The sequence below is a fragment of the Nerophis lumbriciformis genome, linkage group LG26 (assembly GCF_033978685.3).
Source record: "Nerophis lumbriciformis linkage group LG26, RoL_Nlum_v2.1, whole genome shotgun sequence".
Lineage (NCBI taxonomy): Eukaryota > Metazoa > Chordata > Actinopteri > Syngnathiformes > Syngnathidae > Nerophis > Nerophis lumbriciformis.
Genome location: NC_084573.2, coordinates 31,735,996 through 31,760,000, shown reverse-complemented (window position 1 = coordinate 31,760,000; position 24,005 = coordinate 31,735,996). Strand labels below are relative to the sequence as shown.

The following is a 24,005-nucleotide window of genomic DNA, read 5'->3' as shown; positions in this document are numbered from 1 at the left end:
TACATATACACACACACACATATATACATATATACACACACACACACGTATATATATATATATATATATATATATTAGGGCTGCAACAACTAATCGATTAAATCGATTATAAAAATAGTTGCCGATTAATTTAGTCATCGATTCGTTGGATCTATGCTATGCGTATGTGCAGAGGTTTTATTTATTTATTTTAAATTTTATTTATATATATATATTTTTTTATAAACCTTTATTTATAAACTGCAACATTTACAAACAGCTGAGAAACAATAATCAAAATAAGTATGGTGCCAGTAAGCTGTTTTTTTTCAATAAAATACTGGATAGGATAGAAATGTAGTTTGTCTCTTTTATCCGATTATTAATCGATTAATCGAAGTAATAATCGACAGATTAATCGATTATCAAATTAATTGTTAGTTGCAGCCCTAATATATATATATATATAAATATTACATATGTTATATATATATGTAATATTATAATATATGTGAAAGCATGGAATTCTCTAAACAAAGACTTAAAAAGTTGCAAGAATATCTTTGAATTTAAAAAAGAGTTCCAAAAAGAGACAACTGGAATTATATCAAACTGATTTTTGATTTTGATTGGACGTGTCATTTTGAAAATGCTTAAACGAAAATTAAAAGTATGTTGGAGTTCGGGTGTTGGTGGAGGGAACAGTGATAAAGTCATCTAAAATAATTTGTGTTAAAAAGGGGGCAGATAAATATAACAATAGTATTCTTCCATCTGCTCCTTTCTGATCATGGAAATGTATAAGAAACAAAAAAAACAATGAAAGTGTCAACTGTATATGGCTTATATATATATGCATTTTCATGAAAGGAATAAAAAGAAGTGACGACGATGATATTTTATTTTGCTACTATGGTACATTTTTAGTCCACTTTATACCTGCATTATCCTTTCCATCCTTTGTCACTGAGCTACTCTGTGGAACAATTTCCCTTGTGGATCCATAAAGTTTGTCTACGTCTAAGATAAAATTGACAATGATAATCTCAAATAGTGTACATCAACTGTAAATTAGAATTGGCTCACAAGACTCTTTAATCAGAGACTTTTTTTTTTTTAAATTTTTTTTTCTGCAGTTGTAGCAGCAGCTGCCAGTTGTGGTGGCGACGTTGTTGGTCATGCCAAAGAAATTTGGCACGGTTCACTCCTGCCTGCCTTTAACCGCCGACTTGTGATTAGCATGTGTGATTTCAACACACTACATTTTTATAACGCCTCTCGACGTCAAATTGAATGCCTTTTAACGCCATTCAAGGCCTTAGTTTCTTTTAAAAGACCCGAGGGATACTTGATTGTTAAATGTTCCATGTGGTTTTAGAATGTTGTTTACATTGAGTGTTTTCCATGCTTGTGTAGACATTTCCATTTCAAATAAAAATTTTAACATTTCATATACATTTCTCCAAAAAAATCAATAATCATCGATATAAAACACTTATATTGTGATAGCGTTTTCAGCCGTATCGCCCAGCCCTAATGGGTCTTAGTCCTGGCTCCTGTGAATACTTCTACTTAATCCCTGATCATTTTGCAGAGAGCTGATGGGCTCCCAAGGGAGTAGAAAAAAAAGCCCCCCACCCGACCCCTTGCATTCCATGTTACTGAGCCGCGTTGCGTAACGGCTGTGACTGAAAAGCTTCATTGAGTAAAAAAAACGTTCATACCTGCGATCTGCTCTTCTGTTAGTTGGTCGGCCTGTGGATGGAGAGAGAGAGAAGGGCGGGGTGAGCGGGTGGCGAACAAACAAGTTACTCAGCACGCACATTTTCCCCAAACGTACTGCTCATCACATTCCACATCCACACCCACCCTTCCCACCAGCCCGCGGTGCAACACTGGCGCCCGTGTTCAGCGCCGTGTTGGCCTCGGACTGACACGGCAAAGACTAAGATTTATTCCAAATTAGCCGCTGCAGACCGGTCCCAATCGATCATTTCCTTTCTGGGGTTTTCTTAGCAAAGCATGATCAGGCTGTGTTAAACCGATTTGATCCGTATCGCACTTTAATGACACGGTGAGTCTCATTCCCAGTCGCTCCTTGATTGCTAAGATCATTCTCGCTGATCACATGTTGCCACTGCCTTGAAGAATATTCTTTGAACGACGTATTCATCTGACAATAAATATTGTCCGGAGAGCAGCAGAATTATAGACTGCTACTTTTTTCCTACGCTTTAAACCCTGCGGCTTATAAAACAGTGCGGCTAATTTATGGATTTTTCTTCACTGATGGCCATGATGCAAATAGTTTTTTGTTTTTTTTAAACGTATGTTATTGTTTGTGCTGTGGCGCCAGCCTTTGGACGAGTTATCTTACTGCAGGTGCTGCAGTGCACTTTTGTTTAGTGCTTTCAACCGGAAGTACCGTCGTCCATAGCGTTTCTACTCTTATGGATTCTTTATTCATCGCTCCAAGCAACGTTTGTAAGTTTTACAATATAACTAAAACGATTCATACTTACTAAAGCGTCCCATGTGTGATGTCTGTAGGATTGTTTTCATGCATATTTGCACGTGCTATTGTATTGTAATCAAGCGAGCGTCGTTAGCATTAGCTAATATGCTAACACATTTAGTTTCTGTGTTAGTATTATTAACTCACAATGGCATTATTTTTGTATTGTTTCAGTTTCACAAATCCCTCAGTAAATTCACCAAACGTCAACGTGGAGTTATTGAGTCTGTTTAGCTGATTGGAGAGCTAGCTTGCGCAGCTAGTGGGTCCATGACGATGACTTCTGTTTTGTTTGATCAGCCTTTTTACAGACACGGTTTGGAAACAGGTATGTAAATAAACATTTACAAAATATTTCTGTGTAAATAACTAATCTCACAACGTATATATATTCGGCTTACAGTCCGGTGTGGCTAATATATGGAAAAATCCCCCCCCCCCGCTAAAATTGCGCTTATATAACGATGCACTCTTTAATCCGGAAAATACAGTAATTCATCTATCTTTCCACCATAAGGAAGGGTTGATAACTCAGTAAATTGAGGGTATCCAAACTTTTCCCACCTAAAAATGAAACCTCCCGGGTGTAATTTTGATTTGGTGAACGTTAAAGATCCCACGAACCCTAAAGGGTCTCAGTCATTTAAGTGTTAAAAAAAAGTCTTATATTAATGTATTTTTTACATCCAAAACATAAATATCCATAGGTCTACTTCAGATCTCTACATTGACATACATTTTTATGCCCATTTAGTGGAATATTTGACGTGAAGTAATTGGAGCCCTAAATAAGTAAATACTATATAACAAATATGCTTTTGGTTGATTGTTTTTTGAGCAACGACCGTAAAAAAAAAAAGATAGCACTTAAGGTCTTGGAGATCCAAAAGGGTCCCACTCATAAAAGTGTTAAAAATAATGCATACCGTACATCAATATATATTATTTTCACTTTCAACGCTTACATCTGTAGATCAACTTCAGATCTGTTATTATACAGATAACCAATCCTAGGTGTAGTTCTGTTAGGTACCAATCGTATATATGGAAACACTGGTATCTGTGCCTTTTATAGAATGTGTAGACGCATTTTTAAAGTATATATATATATATATAATATTTTTTTATTATTATTGCTGCTTTTATTTATTTATTAGATGCTTTTTACTGAATATACACAAGCACTGTTTTTAATATTATGTAAAAGGCAGTATTACATAATATTAAAAACAGTGCTTGTGCATATTCAGTAAAAAGTAGGGATGTCCGATATCGGCCTGCCGATATTATCGGCCGAAAATGCGTTCAAATGTAATATCGGAAATTATCGGTATCGTTTTTTTTTTTTATTATCGTATCGTTTTTTTTTACTCAAATCAACATAAAAAACACAAGATACACTTACAATTAGTGCACCAACCCAAAAAACCTCCCTCCCCCATTTACACTCATTCACACAAAAGGGTTGTTTCTTTCTGTTATTAATATTCTGGTTCCTACATTATATATCAATATATATCAATACAGTCTGCAAGGGATACAGTCCGTAAGCACACATGATTGTGCGTGCTGCTGGTCCACTAATAGTACTAACCTTTAACAGTTAATTTTACAATTTTTTATTAATTACTAGTTTCTATGTAACTGTTTTTGTATTGTTTTACTTTCTTTTTATTCAAGAAAATGTTTTTAATTTATTTATCTTATTTTATTAATTAAAAAAAAAAAAAAAAAGTACCTTATCTTCACCATACCTGGTTGTCCAAATTAGGCATAATAATGTGTTAATTCCACGACTGCATATATCGGTTGATATCGGTATCGGTAATTAAAGAGTTGGACAATATCGGAATATCGGCAAAAAACCATTATCGGACATCCCTAGTAAAAAAGCATTTAATAAATAAAAGCAGCAATTAAAAAAAATAAATATATATATATATATATAATTTATTTATTATTGCTGCTTTTATTTATTTACTAGATGCTTTTTACTGAATATGCACAAGCACTGTTTTTAATATTATGTGATAATGCCTTTTGTATGTCTATATTTTCTTTAACGTTTTCTTTGCTGTCAAATAAAACTTTTGTTTATACGGAAAACACAAAATATGCAATATTTTCACCAGTTTTTTTTTTAAAGTGGAATATTTATTATGGCGTATTTGGAGCCGTGAATAGGTCAATAATTCATATCAACATTGTTTTTAATGAATTATGACAGTTTTAAAGTACAAAACAGCTGTGTTATTCGTTTCAAAATCGCCACAAATTTTCATTACATTACGCCTGTCTGCTCTTTTATTTGTTAGTATTTTTAAAATGTGCTGCGGACACCCCTGCACTAAATAGAAAACACACCAACAAAAAAACAAAACACCCATTTTGAGAGTAGCATTCTTCCTAAACACCAAAAAGGTTCCATTCCCATGGTTCCAGTGAATTAAGTCACATTTGCCAGTTCTGCCTCCCAGCCAATTCCCACAGCCGATCGGCGCACTTAAATGTTTGCACCTGCAAATTAGCTCCGGATATAGCCGCGCATTGAGGTCATCGCTGAGTCCCAGAGTGGCGGAAAAACAACCGTGTTTGGAGCTCTTTTTGTGTATCTTGCCAGTCATTTCAATCTGTGGAGACTTGAAGCCGAGCTGAAAGGCCAAGGAAATAACTAACGATGCACGATAACAAAACAAAATAAAATAAAACTTCTTCCTAAAATCAGTAATGATAACTTTATATATTTTATTTCTTACATTCAGATATAACTGTAGTTTGTGCACATCTTTCTTTGGGGCAGCTTTTGTTAAACAAGTGTTGTAACGATACTGGGGTTTCAGGTGGCTGATAAGGTTGGATGTTTTGAAGTTTGATTTGGGGATCATTTGAAGCAAATACTGCACAAAACAATGAAGAGGTTCCACACGATCAACGCCATGTTTGTTTACAGTGAGCTCAGGGGAAGAAAAGGAGCGCTTGATTTGCTCACCCTAACCCGGGGGGTCTTTGGAGCTTTTTAAAAAATTTATGAAAATAGAAAAATATATTTTTTTGTTTTAATATGGTTACTTTAGGAGGACAAACATGACACAAACCTTCCTAATGGTTAGAAATTCCACTCTTTTATGTTAAACCTGCTTCACTGATGAGAGTATTTGGCGGGCGCCGTTTTGTCCTACTAGTTTTGGCGGTCCTTGAACTCACTGGAGTTTGTTTACAAGTACACAGAAAGACATGTTTTATACCACTCCTTTGTCTCATTTTGTCCACCAAACGTTTTATGCTGTGCTTGAATGCACAAAGGTGAGCGTTGTTGATGTTATTGACTTGTGTGTAGTGCTAATCAGGCATTTTTGGTCAGTGCATGACTGCAAGCTAATCGATGCTAACATGCTATTTTGGCTAGCTGTATGTACATATTGCATGTATTCCTTTAGCCATTCTAAGCCAGTCATTTCCAGGAGTTATCTCACCCTCTGAGAAGCCTTTTACTAATGTTTTCCAATGTTGTAAAAATGTGTAGAATAAATACTACATTTCAACATTTCTGTCAACAAAGATTTGTGTCAGCGTGCGACATATAGTCATTTTGATAGTAGGTTAATATAGACACTTATATAACGTATTGCTTTCATTTTAAGACTTATATAAGGCTTTTAAGTTTTTTGCGGCTCCAGACAGATTTTTTTTTAGTATTTTTGGTCCAATATGGCTCCTTCAACATTTTGGGTGGCCGACCCCTGCCCTAATCCATCCACAGCAATCTGGCCTCGTTTGAGCGTTGCTTTTATCGTCACTATTTTCTAATGTTAGCGGATTTATCGGTATGGGGTCATAATCCCTCATATTTATCCGGCACCCCTATAAATATTGATATAATATCTTAGTTGCTCTGACAGTATTGTTTATGCAAGTTTAGATTGTGGTATGTCGTTAGCATTTAAGGTAGAAATTAGCGCGTTAGCTTGCTTTTCCAGTTAACGAGCAGTATCACCGGTCCGTTGTTCAAATCGCGGTTTTACAATGAATTCAAAATAAAACGTAATACTAAGAATAATAAAAGTGCAATTTTAATGTTGATGATGTGAAATTTATTTGGGGAAAAAATAATGAAGGTCATGGCAAGCAGAGCAATGTTTATTTTAACAATTTCTTCTAAAATATGCATGACACTTGTTTAATCCGATTACCGTATTTTTCGGACTATAAATCGCAGTTTTTTTCATAGTTTGGCCGGGGGTGCGACTCAGTAGCGACTTATGTGTGAAATTATTAACACATTACCGTAAAATATCAAATAATATTATTTAGCTCATTCACGTAAGAGACTAGACGTATAAGATTTCATGGGATTTAGCGATTAGGAGTGACAGATTGTTTGGTAAACGTATAGCATGTTCTATATGTTAATAGTTATTTGAATGACTCTTACCATAATATGTTACGTTAACATACCAGGCACGTTCTCAGTTGGTTATTTATGCCTCATATAACGTACACTTATTCAGCCTGTTGTTCACTATTCTTTATTTATTTTAAATTGCCTTTCAAATGTCTATTCTTGGTGTTTGGTTTTATCAAATAAATTTCCCCCAAAACATGCGATTTATACTCCAGTGTGATTTACCGTATTTTTCGGACTATAAGTCGCAGTTTTTTTCATAGTTTGGCCAGTCTCCAGTGCGACTTATATATCTTTTTTTCCTTCTTTATTATGCATTTTCGGCCGGTGCGACTTATACTCCGAAAAATACGGTACTGCACTTATCAAACAAGCAAATTGATAGATTATTACTAAAGTAATTGACAGCTGCAGCGAGGATTGGGTGCCGTTCACATTTGAACTGATATGGTACAAATTCCTGCTACTTTTAAGTGCGTTAATAAATATGAATTGTTTTTGGTAATAAAATCTATTTTTTTGCAACATTTAAAAATAATTATGCTAAGTGCTGTCCTGTTGTTGTATCTTGTTTTATCATCACATTTCTGAGTCTCATTTGCAAGTAAGTATGACATTTGGTTGCAAGTACAAGACGTTAGATGACAGTAGTGTATAGTTTATGGTGTGTTTGTGTTGCGCCCTAAAAAGTGTTACTACTGTAAGTATTGGTCTTTTCACGCAGCAGCTGTTCTGATTGTAACGTACGTCTTACTTGTAGTTTTTATGAACAAATTTGGAGGTGTTGTAAGTCGCCATGTAAAATCACTAATGTTAATCGTCAGTATGTCAATAGCAAAGCCAATGTATATTAGCATAAAGCAAGCATTTTTTGGAAAAGTTGGAAGCGTTTTTTGAGTCAATTTCTTTGTTGGCATTGGAATTTGCAACATTATTTCAAGGTAGTTTGGCTGAGTACGCTCTCGGTGCTGCTGGAGTGACCGCCAAGTGTCGGAAGTGTAAATAGCAATCAGGCGTGACGTCACGCGCAAACTAGGTACTGTAACATGGCACCGTTGGATTTTGGTAGGCCCACTGGGATTCGGCACCCATTCCTCGTTATTGGATTTATCGGTAATTATTCATATCAATCCGATATGTATCATGCACAATTATATGTTACTCTGTACAAAATTCTATGAAATGCTCAAACTGAATTGATCATTTTTGTAATTTCGTCAAAACTTTTAAGTCATTTCAGACAATTTCATGCTTCTTGTTACTTGAGTCCTCCTTTTCCGATCTTTGTACGAAGTTAAGCTAAAAAGCTGGAGGCGTCGTACAAAACCTATCAAACACACTGTCAGTCTTCTGCACCGACTCCAAAGTGAATTTTACGCGAATCAGTCCTTGGTAGGACCGGCGGTATTGGGACGGTGCCAATAAAAGTACCGGAATCGGTACCCTTTCTTAGCTGCGGCCCGAGAAATCATCAATACCGTCCGCAATGCCACTTTTTAGTCTTGTGGAATAAGGCCAGTATTTCAGAACCTTGAGAGAACTAACCAATGTCCCAAAGGAGCAGGTTATTGTTTCAACCCATAGTCATGGTCGTAATTGTGTTCCTGACAAAACAAATGGGGTACAACAGCAGAATTAGTCCGTCTCACATAATGAAGAGATCGACTTCTTCTCTCCACGTGACAAGATGACCTTTCAGCTCAGCTATGCAGAAAAACAAAATGCCTCATGACTTGAGCAGCGAACGCCGGATGAATCGATAAAGCCCGGCTGGGGAATGGTGAATAACCCCAGCAGCACTCATACGATTAGCCGACATGATTCAATAACGTCTCTGGCAAACAACGGGCCTCGCTTTTCTTCTTCCTTCCTGCCTCCAAAAGGAAATGTCAAGAGTCCCAACGTCTTAAAACGTGCTGGCTCATTGTTTGTGTGTTTCTGCCACGTCTTTGTTGCTTTTAGTACTGCTGTGCGATATTCTTTTTAACGCTGCCTGCGTACTGTACCTCATGTCGTGTCTTCAAGAGATGCAAAAAATAAGACGTGTTCAAGTCGCTCGTAGATTACAGTAAATTCCGGAAGCTTTGGACCCTGCGGCTTATAAAACAATGCGGCTAATTTGTGGATTTTTCTTCATCAACGGCCATAATGTTTGCGCTCAATAGTTTTCATTAACGCTACAATTTTGTATTAAAGTTTGCGCCATCTTATGGACGACTTCTCTCACTGCAGGTGTTGCGGGTTGAAAATGTACTTTGTTTTATATAATGCCTTAAACTGGAAGTACAACCGTTCATCATTTTTCGTTCATCACTTGTAGCAACGTTTGTAAGTTTTACAATATAACTAAAACAATTCTTACATACTAAACTAGGGGTGTCAAACGTAAAATGAGCTGCATTTTTTTAAAGAAAGAAACTGCTCTTCTAAATGTGTCCACTGGATGTCGCACTACGACACTGTTTAAAAATGACTAGAGATGTCCGATAATATCGACCTGCCGATATTATCGGCCGATAAATGCGTTGAAATGTAATATCGGAAATTATCGGTATCGTTTTTTGTTTTGTTTTTTTAGGGTTTTTTGGTGTTTTTTTTATTAAATCAACATAAAAAACAAGATACACTTACAATTAGTGCACCAACCCCAAAAACCTCCCTCCCCCCATTCACACAAAAGGGTTGTTTCTTTATGTTATTAATATTCTGGTTTCTACATTATATATCAATATATGTCAATACAGTCTACAAGGGATACAGTCCGTAACCTTTAACAGTTAATTTTACTAATTTTCATTAATTACTAGTTTCTATGTAACTGTTTTTATATTGTTTTACTTACTTTACTTTTTTACTCAAGAAAATGTTTTTAATTTATTTATCTTATTTTATTTTATTTTATTTAAAGTACCTTATCTTCACCAGACCTGGTTGTCCAAATTAGGCATAATAATGTGTTAATTCCACGACTGTATATATCGGTTGATATCGGTATCGGTAATTAAAGAGTTGGACAATATCGGAATATCGGATATCGGCAAAAAGCCATTACCGGACATCCCTAAAAATGACGTGTCAGCTGGATTGGCTGTCGCTACTCCAGTCAGCGCAGGTGCAAGCGATCAGCTGCTCCTGTTGTGGCTGGCGGCAGTATCGACGCACAATACATCGTTTCATTGTAAATTATCCACTTAACGGCTAAAATAACAAAACGGTAAGATGCAAAGACTTAAGCCAACTTGACCATCAACTTTGTAGTTAAGAGTTCCATGCAGCACTTGCAATTAGTTGAATGCACGATGCGCACCCTGAACTCCTTTGTAAAAATGTGTGTTTCTACATTTGTTGTGTGTGTCTCATTTTATTTTATGTTTAAATCTACTCACATTGTTAAAGTTTGTAGTAATGTTACCTTCTTTCCGGCTAAGTGTAATATTTGAATGGTAATAAATTCATGTGTTGTAGCAGTTGCGGATTTCACCAATGCGGCGGTTTAAAGAAAGACTCAATTGCTTTTCCAAGCGTTTTAAATGGTGAATCATAAACAGGAAGTGCTTAAAGTTTGATGGCTTTACAAAAAAACTGAGACAAAGTTTAAGTTTATTGTGTACTTCATGGTGTTTTTGAAACTGCACCAATTTATTCCTCAAAATGTTCTACTAACTTAAAGTGTTTTGCCAAGATGATTATTTGTAATATGCACATTTTCAGAATGTGCTTGTTCTATTTTTGGCCAAAGTAAGACAAAAAACAATCTGAAGTTTATTTTTAAGTTTTAATGCCATGATTTTACCAGTTCGGCCCGCCTGGGAATAGATTTTGCTCCATGCGGCCCCTGAGCTAAAATGAGTTTGAATCCCCTGTACTAAACTGTCTCATGTGTGATGTCTGCATGAGTGCTTCCATGCATGTTTGTATGTGCTATCATAATGTAATGAAGCTAGCATGAGCTAACACGCTTACAAGTGTCTGTGTGAGTAATATTAACTTACAACGGCATTCTTTTTGTGTTGTTTCGGTTTCACAAATTCCTCAGTAAATTCACCAAAACTTCACCGTGGAGTTATTGAGTCTGTTCAGCTGATCTAGAGCTAGCTTGCGCTTCTCGTGGGTCCATGACGATGACTTCTGTTTTGTTTGATCATCCGTTTTACTGCCCTGTTACAGACACCGTTTGGAGACAACTAAGGTAAATAAACATTTACAAAATAATTCTGTGTAAATAACTTATTTCACAACGTATATATCTGCGGCTTATAGTCGGGTACGGCTAATATATGGAAAAATATGTTTTTCTTCTAAAATTTGGTGGGTTCGGCTCATATACGGGTGCGTTCTATTGTCCGGAAAATATCATACCGTTTTTTGGTCCATGTCTGACTTTTTTCATCAATCATCTTTTTGGCACCAATTCCTCTTTGGGGTTTTGTTGGTTTAGCTTCCATTGTGCTTGTCATCTATGCTACATTGTTGACATCCATGCTCTCGTCCTCAAGTTATTTCCAATGACATAAAAATGCTCCCGCAGAGCTGCTGCAGTTACATTAGGCCTAGCCCACAACTTAAAATTACGTAACAAATAACATAATTATATCGTACGATAAACATTTTTACGTCATAGTATGACATTTTTCGTAACATTGCAAAGCACAAGCTTTTAGACTATGTTCACTATGGAGAGTATTATGCCCAATTTAGATTTTGTTTGATTTAATCCGATCTTTTCACTTGTTTGCATTACTGCAGAACCTTCAGACTGCAGTTGCATCAAATATAAATCTGATTCATATCCACAAACGAAAGAGGCCTGGGTCAGATTTGAAAAAAAATCTAATTGTACCGTTCTTATTCCATCCATCCATCCATTTTCTACCGCTTATTCCCTTTGGGGTCGCGGGGGGCGCTGGAGCCTATCTCAGCTACAATCGGGTTCTTATTGACATGAATAAATCAGACACATGTTGCACATAAAGAGAATCTTTGAGGTCCTTGATATGGGGGAAAACAAATCTGAATTGACCTGCAGAGAGAACATAGCCTTAGTATTTAATGATAAAAGCTGTAAGTTAACCATTTTAAGGATGTTCCGATCAGACATTTATTCTGCCGATTTCCGTCATCCATGAGTGAAATCGGCTGATACCAATACCGATTGCATGGACTAACTGTAAATGTTCAATGTATTTGTGGCAAGTTTAAAAATATCAACACAATACTATTTAAACTAGTTATTTCTCTTGTATTACACAATATTTCGATCAAATCAAAGCCACTAGTACACAGGAATTAAACTTAAAGTAAAAACTACTATCTTCTACTCTTTTAAATCCTTTGGTTTTTGTCCTCAAAGTCCTCCTGTGTCCAAGGAATGATTCCCTGAATTTGCAAACATCAACAAAAACAAAAATTTTGAGAAAATAAAAATATTGACCTAATCACTGGAGTATCAACTACATTCTGATATTACCATAGGTGTCGACACCACCAATGAATGGATCGTTCCATGTCAGGTACTTCTGACTGTGACAACGCTGACACATCAACAGTATCCTCTTTATAACTCTTACTAATCTATGTGTTCAGTACCTGTTAGTAACTGCTTACTTTCTGCTGTAAAGTCTACACTTTTTTACCTTTACTAAGCACTATTCTGATGCTTTAAGCTTGTTTAGCTAGCATGCCTGCTCTTGCTTTAGTGATCATAATACTTAGAAATGACACTTAAGATACTAAGAAATACAGTTTATTTTCTGTAGTGGAGGTGTTTATTGTTTACTTAGTTCGAGGAGTTTATCCATGAATTGATTAACGTGAACCCCGACTTAAACAAGTTGAAAAACTTATTCGGGTGTTACCATTTAGTGGTCAATTGTACGGAATATGTAATGTACTGTGCAATCTACTAATAAAAGTTTCAATCAATAAATCAATCCACACATATTAAGCGACCGTGGGACTAAAAATAGTGTCAGCCAGGATCGGCGTTAATCGGCAATGGCGATCAAATACTTTTTCATGATAATTGTCCCGATACTGATCAGTGGCAGATCGATCGTCATATCCCCCAATACATTCAGATTTTTGTCTTTTAAGTTACATAATAATTTGGTACTCACCATTAACTTTGACGATATAAATGTGCAGAAGACAGATCACTATGTACGGACTATTATCATGTAAATTGTATTATTTTTTTTGCAATTTTAACCTTATTAGAAGCAGACTACTTTTCAAATCAAATCAACTTTATTTATAAAGCACATTTAAAATTTACCACAGGGGTAGCCAAAGTGCTGTACAATGAACAGGTTAAAAGATAAAACGAGTACCGAGCAAACACAATACAACACAAACAGAACACGATAAAAAATAAATAATTAAAATAGAATAAATAAAAACATAAAAACAGGTTCACAGCAGGTGTATTATGGGGCGCCATTGCGCCCCATAATACACCTAAAGGGTTAGGGTTAGGGTTCATTTCATGTCTACGGTCATCATTATTACACTTTGTATCGTACTTTTCTTTGACGACTGTCGACATCATATATGAATGCAAAAAAACAACAACACAACACTAATCTTAATGCACTTCTGGTTTCAATGTTAAACCACATTTTGTTACTGTGTGTTCTTTTATACGCGTGTCATGAAAATATATCCTAACCCAAGTTTTACTGATCTGAAGATATTCACACTGTCTAATAAAAACATACAATTCTACGCAAACAATTAATCTATTGGATGTTTAACTGTCCATGGTGATGTTACACACAATCAATTGTAATGTATTTTTTATCCAGTAAGGATGTTACAATATAAATATTTCATATCACGGTTATCAATCATTATTATTGAGCTCAAAATTTACAAAAAACCCCGCAGCATTAGCTTGCTCGCTATTTAAAAAATTGCTAACATGAAAACGAGAGACATTAACGTCTCTCCCCATAATGAAACGACATACCACAATCGAAACTCCTACATACACATTACTGTGTGAGAAACTCAGATATTCAACTGTGCACGTTGAACCTGAACTAAATGTATTCATGAAAACTAAAACTAAGATGCTGCTGCGTAATGAGTACAATACTTAGTTTTAACACTTTTTAGGGCGCAACAGACAGCAAAGACTGAACTGACCAACACACCATAAGCTATACACTACTGCCAATTATCATCTTGGACTTGCAACTGCAAATTATTGTCATACCTGCAAATGACACTCAGAAATTAGATAATAAAATAATAAAATAATTTGGTGCACAAAAAAAAAGGTATTGCTATCCGAACCGTGATTCTTATCCATCTCGATTTTGAATCGATTCATAATTTTCGAAAATCTGGGCTGTGGGGGGTTTAGACAATCTCCATGCAACTAGGAGATTTTCTAAACTGTAACCAGTTTGGAAAAAGCTTCCATATAATAATTATACTAAATAATACATTGCGAGAATTGGATTTTAATGGAGAATCGACTCTGAATCGAATAGTCACCCCAGCAATCGGATCGATTCACACGCCTCGTTATCAAAAACAAAGTTTTTTTAACACACACAAAAGTACTGAAAATTAACCGATATTGATATTGACTCCCAGGTTTGGGGAATTGGTACTGTATCGGCTGAAATATGAACGGTACCTATGCACTTTATAAAACGGTGCGGTTAATTTATGGATTTTTTATCTTAGCTAGCGGCCACAATAGTTTTCATTAAACACAAGCAGAAACACTAAAATGGTGTTGTTGTTTGTGCTTTGGCCCCATATTTTGGCAGATGTTGCGGGTTGAAAATGTACTTTCTGTTTTAATGCCTTAAACTGGAAGTAAAGCCGTCCATAGCGTTTCTACTCGTATGGTTTTTGCATTCATCACTCCAGGCAACGTTTGTAATATAACTACAACAATTCATAATTACTAAACCGTCCCATGTGTGATGTCTGTAGGAGTGTTTTCATGCACATTTGTCAAGCTAATATGCTAAGACGTTTACGAGTGTCTGTGTTAGTGTTATTAACTTACAACACTATTCTTTTTGTATTAAATTCCTCAGTAAATTCACCAAAACGTCACCATGGAGTTAAGAGTCTGCTTAGCGGCTTGCAGTGCTAGCTTCCGCAGCTAGTGGGTCCATGACGATGACTTCTGTTTTGTTTGATCCACCGTTTTACTGCCGTGTTACAGACACGTATGTGAATGAACGTTTACCAAATATTTCTGTGTCAATAACTCATTTCACAACGTATATATCTGCGGTTCGGCTAATATATGGAAAAAAATTGTTCTTCTAAAATTGAGTGGATGTGGCTTATATACCAGTGAGCTCTGTAGTAATTTAAAAGGGTAATACTAACTGACAGTTTTACCCACTTATCATTAAATACCGTTTATCATTCCTCATTTCCAGAAATGTCGGATTGTTTCCAAATGACCGTAGCGACAGTTTCCTGTGTCTCAGGCCACCCACGGTCTCCTTGAGTGGACTGGGTGTGGGCTCTGGTGAGTCACTGCTCTGGATCTCCTCCCTTGGATTAGGTCCAAGCTGTCAGGGACTCACAAGTGCTGCGGCGGCAGACCGACAACCAGCCCCGTTTCTTCCATTTCTCGTTTTTTGTAAACGCTTCTTTTCCTTTTGGCAACTCCTCTTTCGGCCATTTCCCGTTTTTTTCCTCTCCACATATGCGCCGTATTGAGGAAAGAGGAAGGGGATCTTTGCTGGCACAGCGGGTCAGCCACACCCACTGTTGCCATGGCAGCAGTGCCACGGCATTGCGGTCCGAAGAGGACTGCAGCAGGCTGGTCGAGGAAGTTCGCTCATGTTTCACACCTAAAATCATCTAACGCCCCAAATGCGCAAAGGCCAGCTGTCAGTGGGGCAGATGGGCGTGACACAAACACACACACTCCATTCAGCAGCTCCACACACACGCTCCCTTTGTGCGCCCTCCACAATACACACCATTGTGGCGGCGGTGCGTGTAAACAACACCGGCTTCCCGACGCCCCGCGGACAGGGCCGGTCCGCCATATGGCCGCGGCGGCCGGCCGCCACTCCCGACTCACACGGGACGCGGCGAGGTGTCGGCCGCCGGGCGTTGTCAATTATTCACGGCGGCGGATCGGATATCCGTAGAGTTACAAAACATGCATCGGGAAACAAGAGCGCGGCGGAAAGGAGATCGGGGCTTCGCGTGGTCAATACTTGCACCGCCATGGGGGCGGGGCTGTTTACACTCGATGCAAACGAGGGGCTTCAACTTTTCAAAAGGGAGGCAACAACAACAACAACAACAACCTTGACTCTGCTGCATTGCAACATGAAGCTGCATCACGGCCAATACTTTAGCACATTTACTGTATATAGTACATTTATTGTATATTATCTTAAAGTTCTTTATTATTGTCATGACCTTCACTGATTGGACCCCAAGTGTGGCCCTTGGATTAACTTTTCAACGGCCCACGGCACAATCATTGGCATCTACTAACATCAGCATGCTATCTTTGATGCTAATTTTGCATGTACCGTATTTTTCGGACTATAAGTCGGAATTTTTTTCCCCCATAGTTTGGCCGCGGGTGCGACTTATACTCAATTATTAACACATTATCGTAAAATATCAAATAATATTATTTAGCTCATTCACGTAACAGACTAGACGTATAAGATTTCATGGGATTTAGCGATTAGGAGTGACAGATTGTTTGGTAAACGTATAGCATGTTCTATATGTTATAGTTATTTGAATGACTCTTACCATAATATGTTACGTTAACATACCAGTTGGTTATTTATGCCTCATATAACGTACACTTATTCAGCCTGTTGTTCACTATTCTTTATTTATTTTAAATTGCCTTTCAAATGTCTATTCTTGGTGTTGGCTTTTACCAAATAAATTTCTCCCAAAAATGCGACTTATACTCCAGTGCGACTTATATATGTTTTTTCCTTCTTTATTATGCATTTTCAACCGGTGGACTTATACTGCTGAGCGACTTATACTCCGAAAAATACGGTATACACCTCAGTGTACAATATTTTGTTAATTGACGAATAATACATGTTAGCATGCGAGAAAATGATTCACATTCAAATCTCAATTTTTATGCATCACGATTATAGTTTTTTAAAAACTATGAATTTTTTTTTTACTGCCTGCGACACAATCGTTAGCTTCTTAATATTAGCAGTCTCGCTTTTTTTAATGCTAATTTTGCAGATATGCGCTTCAGCATCAAATATTTTGTTACTTGACGAATGACACATGTTAGCATGCTAACGTTAGTACGCTAGCTTTTTTTAGTTTATTTTGCAAGTATGCACCTCAGCGTCAAATATTTTGTTACTTGACGCGTGATACATGTTAGCATGCCAGAAAATGATTCACACCCGAATCTCAGTTTTTATTCATCCCGATTCTAGATTTTCTTTAAATCGATTAAAAAAAAAAAGTTTGCCTGCAACACAATCGTTAGCTTCTTAATATTAGCAGTCTTGTTTTTTTAATGCTAATTTTGCAGATATAAGCTTCAGCATCAAATATGTTGTTTCTTGACTAATGACACATGTTAGCATGCTACCTTTTTTTGGTTAATTTTGCATGTGTACACCTCAGCATCAAATATTTTGTTACTTTACAAATAATACATGTTGGCATGCGAGAAAATTATTCACATCCGAAACACAATTTCTATTCATCCCGATTGTAGAATAAAAAAAATCGATAAAAAAAATATCGTTTTAACTGACTGTTAGCTTCTTAATATTAGCAGTCTTGTTTTTTGGTTGGTTGTTTTTGCTAATTTTGCAGATATACGCTTCAGCATCAAATATTTTGTTACTTGACGAATGATACATGTTAGCATGCTAACGACAGTTGCACACACACATAAAAAAAAGATTGACATCCGAATCGCATATATTTATTAAGAGTCATTAAGTTTTTAGGGCTGCAGAATTTAATCGATTAAAAATATATATATATATATATATATTATTTTTTTTACGGCCCATTTTGCAGATATTCACCTCAGCATCAAATACTTTGTTACTTGACGATTGATACATGTTAGCATATCAATGTCAGAATGCTAGCTTTTTATCTTTTTGGCTAATTTTGCAGCAATACACCTCAGTGTCAAATATTTTGTTATTTGACGAATTATACTCTTTAGCACGCTAACTTGGGATGCACACAAAAAAATCGATTCACATCCGAATCGCGATTCTTATTCATCTCCATTCTAAATCGGTTAATAATTTTAAAAAATCAATTTAGAAAAAAAAAGAAAAACACTTTTTTAGGAATGCATTTTTAGGCCATCTCCATGCCTGTTTTGAAAAGGTTTCATTAGAATTATGATACCAAATAATAATTTGCCAGAAATCGGTTTGAATCGAGAATCGTGTTGTATCGATTCTGAATCAAATCACCACCCTAGGAATTAGATCGATCCATTAGATGCCAAAATACTTACATCATTACTGCTAACGTTAGTAAGCGACCTTTTTAAAAAGAAAATTTTGTAGGTATACACGTCAGTCGTTCTTGTACTTCATGCATGCTAACGTTATCAGGCTAGCATTAGAAACACAGTTTTTGAGTATACACCGCAGAGTAGTACATTTTGGTACTAGACGCATGTTAAAGTTAGCATTTTCACATGCCAGCTTTTTTTTATTTTGCTCATATTATTTGTTACTTGGTGCTATCTGGCCAGCAGGCTAACTGTTACAGTTGGGCTTTGACTCTTCTACTTAAATTGCATTCTCTAGTTCTTTGATAAAAACATCTATTGTACAACTGGAATGCTCACAACTCGGCTATGACGTTATTCTCAGAACTACCAACTTCCAAGGTAAATGGGAGGCACCAAGAGTGATACTGCTCTGTGAAGCGCTACATTGAAGAACAACTTCATGCGATACCAACCACTGAATGACAAATAAACAAACATTAGCTCCTGATAGGCTGCAGTGCAGTTTTAGCTGATTGATTGAGACTTTTATTAGTAGATTGCACAGTACAGTGCATATTCCGTACAATTGACCACTAAATGGTAACACCCCAATAGGTTTTTCAACTTGTTTAAGTCAGGGTCCACGTTAATCAATTCATGGTATAACTAAGCGAACACAGTCATCCATGTTTGCTTTGATTACAGATGGCCTGGCACGGCACAGATAGGCTCCAGAAGGAAATAGAACCCATCCATCCATCAATTTTCTACCGCTTGTCCCTTTTGGGAACCCCCCCAAAAAATCCACGGAATAAAAGATCTCAGACATTTTCTGCATGTCCTAAAAGGACAACAATGTTCTGTCGAAATGAGCTGCTTCGTCAAAAAAAGCTACCAGTTGCGTAATTCGACGGCGTTGTCAAGCTATCGTAAATTCACTACTTTTTCCTACGGTTTGAACCCTGAAGCTTATAAAACGGTGCGGCTAATTTATGGATTTTTTTTCGCTGGCGGCCATAAAGCAAATACTTTATTTTTTATTTTTTTTTACAATACAACTAAAACAATTCTTACTTACTAAACCGTCCCATGTGTGATGTCTGTAGGAGTGTTTTCATGCATATTTGTACGTGCTATCGTAACGTAATCCAGGGAGCGTCGTTAGCATTAGCTAATATGCTAACACTTTTAGTGTCTTAGTATTATTAACTTACAATGGCATTCTTTTTGTATTGTTACAGACACCGTTTCGAAACAATTGAGGTATGTAAACAAACATTTACAAAACATTTCTGCGTAAATAAAACATTTCACAATGTATATATGTGCGGCTTATAGTCCAGCGGGGCTAATATATGGAAAATATATTTTTCTTCTAAAATTTAGTTGGTGTGGCTTGTATACTGGTGCGCTCTACAGTACGGAAATTACGGTGCCCAGCCAACAAGCACTACCTTAAGTTTCAAAGCGCTGATTTTGATACAAAATAGTAAATAATATTTACTATAATATTTATATGCTACAGCGGTAGCACATTCTGACAGGCATATTTAGCCATCAAATAATGCTCCTAATACTGCTCGGTAGTCTGGCACGACTTTTACTGTCGTAGTTCCTCTTTGTTTTCACTGAAATTGATATTTAGACCGTGATGAAAACATCTACAATTTTTAGCGTCAATGTGAAACTTCCTGGCGCCTACTTTTCTACATCAGGGATTCCCAAACTGTGGTCCGGTATACCAAAGAAGTCTGAAAATATGTACTGTGGAGTATCAGAAGACACTATGAAATACATATATTTTTAACTAATTACTTGTAGTTACAGTGACAAAGTCAACTCTTTGTCGACACGAGGTCGCTCACTTTGACAGGTATGCAATGTTAAACGTTGTGTTATGATTAGAGATATCCGATAATATCGGCCGATAAATGCTTTAAAATGTAATATCGGAAATTATCGGTATCGTTTTTTTTTTTTATTATTGGTATCGTTTCTTTTATTTTTATTAAATCAACATAAAAAACACAAGATACACTTACAATTAGTTACCAACCCAAAAAACCTCCCTCCCCCATTTACACTCATTCACACAAAAGGGTTGTTTCTTTCTGTTATTAATATTCTGGTTCCTACATTATATATCAATATATATCAATACAGTCTGCAAGGGATACAGTCCGTAAGCACACATGATTGCTGGTCCACTAATAGTACTAACCTATAACAGTTAATTTTACTCATTTTCATTAATTACTAGTTTCTATGTAACTGTTTTTATATTGTTTTACTTTCTTTTTTATTCAAGAAAATGTTTTTAATTTATTTATCTTATTTTATTATATTTTTTTTTTTAAAAGGACCTTATCTCCACCATACCCGGTTGTCCAAATTCGGCATAATAATGTGTTAATTCCACAACTGTATATCGGTATCGGTAATTAAGAGTTGGACAATATCGGCAAAAAAGCCATTATCGGACATCCCTAATTATCGCCATAATTTCAATTTTCTGTCATTGCAAAGAATGACACACAGGGGCGCCACTGAGTCCTTTGGCGTAATTTTTTTCCCTTTTTCTTTTAAACGAGGCACTTAAAGTTAAAAGTTAAAGTTAAAGTACCAATGATTGTCACACACACACACTAGGTGTGGCGAGATTATTCTCTGCATTTGACCCATCACCCTTGATCACCCCCTGGGAGGTGAGGGGAGCAGTGGGCAGCAGCGGTGGCCGCGCCCGGGAATCATTTTTGGTGATTTAACCCCCAATTCCAACCCTTGATGCTGAGTGCCAAGCAGGGAGGTAATGGGTCCCATTTTTATAGTCTTTGGTATGACTCGGCCGGGGTTTGAACTCACAACCTACCGATCTCAGGGCGGACACTCTAACCACTAGGCCACTCACATCTATATCTGCAACCTAACAAAACGTATACTTTTAATTTGTCACTATAGTAAATTGTAGTAAAAAAAAAAAACGATTTCTTTGCCATTTAAGCCTGCTGAAAACATCGTTCAGGTTTTAGTGCGGATTTAGTGGGTTTCAAGATACGTCATGTATTTCTAACTAATATAATGTATTTTTAAATAACGTTTGTTTTTTTTGTACAAAGTTGTCAAATTAAAGGGTTACAAAAAAGTAAATCGCGATAACTTTTGACGGCGTGCCGTGCACGAACATAACTGCCGTAAACCAAGTTAAGAGGAAGCGACGTCATCCTCGCGCATGCGTGGACCCGATCGGCTAGTGACAGGGAGCTCATTTCGACAGGGAGCTCATTTCGACGGAACAACAGCGGCATGTGTGTGGAAGTGGTAACGGGCAAGGTCCCGACAAGTGTGCCCCTAAAACGGGTTGAAAAACCGGGGACTTACGGCCGCGTGATATCATAACAGTGCCGTAATAACACCACGTAGTTATTTGAAAGCAGTCCAAATAAAAACAGCAGTAAACCGGCGACTTGCTTCCTCGTACGGCTCTCAAAATGCACCATTCAATTGCGCACTTGTGAGAAAACGAGGCATATTCCTTCAAATAGAACAAAGCGTGGTGTAAATTCATCGAGAAACGACATTATTATGTCAACCGGGAGTAAACAAACGCGCTTGGCGGGAGTTTGCTCTCCGAATTAACCGCGCAAATTAATCATTTATACTTAAATTCGGCGAAAAGTGGCTAAGTTCGGTTATGTTTTTTTTTTTGTTGGTATTAAATATTAAAAGAATAAACGGCAATACGTACCATGTCCGATGGATTGTGTGCTTGTCGGTGTGTGGAGGCAGCAGTCCGAGGTTCGGGAATGTGCTCGTCCGTTAGATGGAGCTCCACTGGCGGGGGAACGCCGTGTATATTGCCGCTACCACAAGGGGGGGATTGTCCATGTATCCCTCCGCCGAGCCCTTCATCACTCCACTTCCTGGTTTCACTTTAGTGAAGTTTGACAGCTCAAATGTGTGTAAATCATATCCAACGCACTTTATCATGACAATATAGGACACGAAATATCATCTAATATAGTATATATTACTTTAAAAATACGAGGGTAAGATAATGTGCGTAAACCTACCTGTTGCTTTGAAGGAAACTAACGATGCCAAAAAAAGCTAACCGTGCAAAGCCACAACTCCTCGTCACGAATGTGAATAAACACCCACAACCCACGCAAATAAATACGAGAAGTCTAATTAAGTTTTTATTACCGCTAAAAGACACACTCGCAAAAAGCACTAGATTGCTTCCGCGGAAGGATTCGGCGAGTGAGGGGGCGCGTTACGGTCGGTTGTGTGAAGTCGTTTCTGATTGGCTACATTAGACCCGCAATATTATACTCCATGTGTCGGCGTCTGTGATTGGCTACACGGGACCTGCATTGCACCAGGCAGTGGCGCTTGATGGGAATATAATAAACATAAATTTAGTGAATTTGAAAAGTAATGTCGCGTTCAGCTGTGAGTGCTTTATTGTCTCATCTTCTACCGTCATCAGGACGGATATAGAACCTCATTTCCCCCCAGTGTTACGAGCTGAAGGCAGATAATTGTGTGTCAGGCCCATGATTCTTATTTTTAATCTAATGATTTTAACCACTTTTTTCTTTCAATGCGGTCTTCTAAACTTGTAAGTGGAAAGGAAATTTAAAAAAAAATATGAATGACGAAGCAAAACGTGTAGCAGGACATGGTGACATGTTGACATGTTGCTTGCAAGTCGCAACTGTAGGAGTCGGGACTTCCTCGGTGGGAACTCAGCAGCGACACTCAGTGGCCACAAAGCAGAATGCGCCTTTTTCTTGGGGTGGACGATACTGTACGTTTGTAATATCGATCTGATACCAAGTAAATTATCCATAGTGGTGTTGGCGACACGACGGTGGCCGAGAAAGGTCAGAACATTTTTACTTTCACTTTCTTTTCCAACTTGTCCAAACTGAACCACTTTAGTGAGTCTGTAAAACTTGGTCAGTCCTCACTATTGCTGTTGCTTTATGTTGTCGTGTTGCGCTTTTTTGTTGTGTTGGGCTTTTATGTGGCATTATGTTGCGTTGTGGTTTTATGTTGTCATTTGTGGGTTTCTTCTTGTGTTGTGGTTTTATGTTGTTGTATTTTGATTTTGTTGGTGTGTTATGGCTTTATGTTGTGTTGTGCATTTTTGTGGCTTTATGTTGTTTCATTGTGATTTTGTTGGTGTGCTATGGCTTTATGTTGTATTGTGGCTGTATGTTGTTGTGTTGTGGCTTTATGTTGTGTTTTCTTGTTGTGTTGTGGTTTTATGTAGTTGTATTGTGATTTTGTTGGTGTGTTATGGCTTTATGTTGTGTTGTGGATGTAACTTTGGGTTGTGGCTTAAAATGACTGCATTGTAGTTTAATGTTGTGTTTATGATTTTAAGTGGTGTTGTGGCTCTATGTGGTTGTGCTATCGCGTAAAGTTGTGTTGTGGCTTAAAATGGTTGCGTTGTAGTTCAACTGTTGTGTTGTGTAAAAATGTTTATATTTTTAATTATGTTGTGTAAAGTTGTGTTGTGGCTTTTTGTTTGTGTTGTGGCTGCTGTTGTGTTGTGGCATAACATTGTATTGTGATTATATGTTGTGCTTTTGTTGTTGTGTTGTGGTTTTATGTTGTCATTTTGTGGTTTTCTT

At 37.0% G+C, this 24,005-nt stretch overlaps 1 protein-coding gene across 1 annotated transcript in view; it reads right to left on the bottom strand.

The window, feature by feature from the left end:
• The window catches only part of calm1b (calmodulin 1b), a 45,237-nt gene extending 22,657 nt beyond the window's left edge, over positions 1-22,580 (bottom strand). Inside the window, exons 1-3 of the mRNA XM_061987016.2 lie at positions 22,434-22,580; positions 22,109-22,292; positions 1,704-1,734 (exon numbers count right to left, since the gene is read on the bottom strand). Of these exons, the coding sequence (XP_061843000.1) occupies positions 1,704-1,734; positions 22,109-22,111 (34 nt within the window). The 5' untranslated portion in view covers positions 22,112-22,292; positions 22,434-22,580. The remainder of the gene's footprint in view (positions 1-1,703; positions 1,735-22,108; positions 22,293-22,433) is intronic.
• Positions 22,581-24,005: the final 1,425 nt, after the last annotated feature.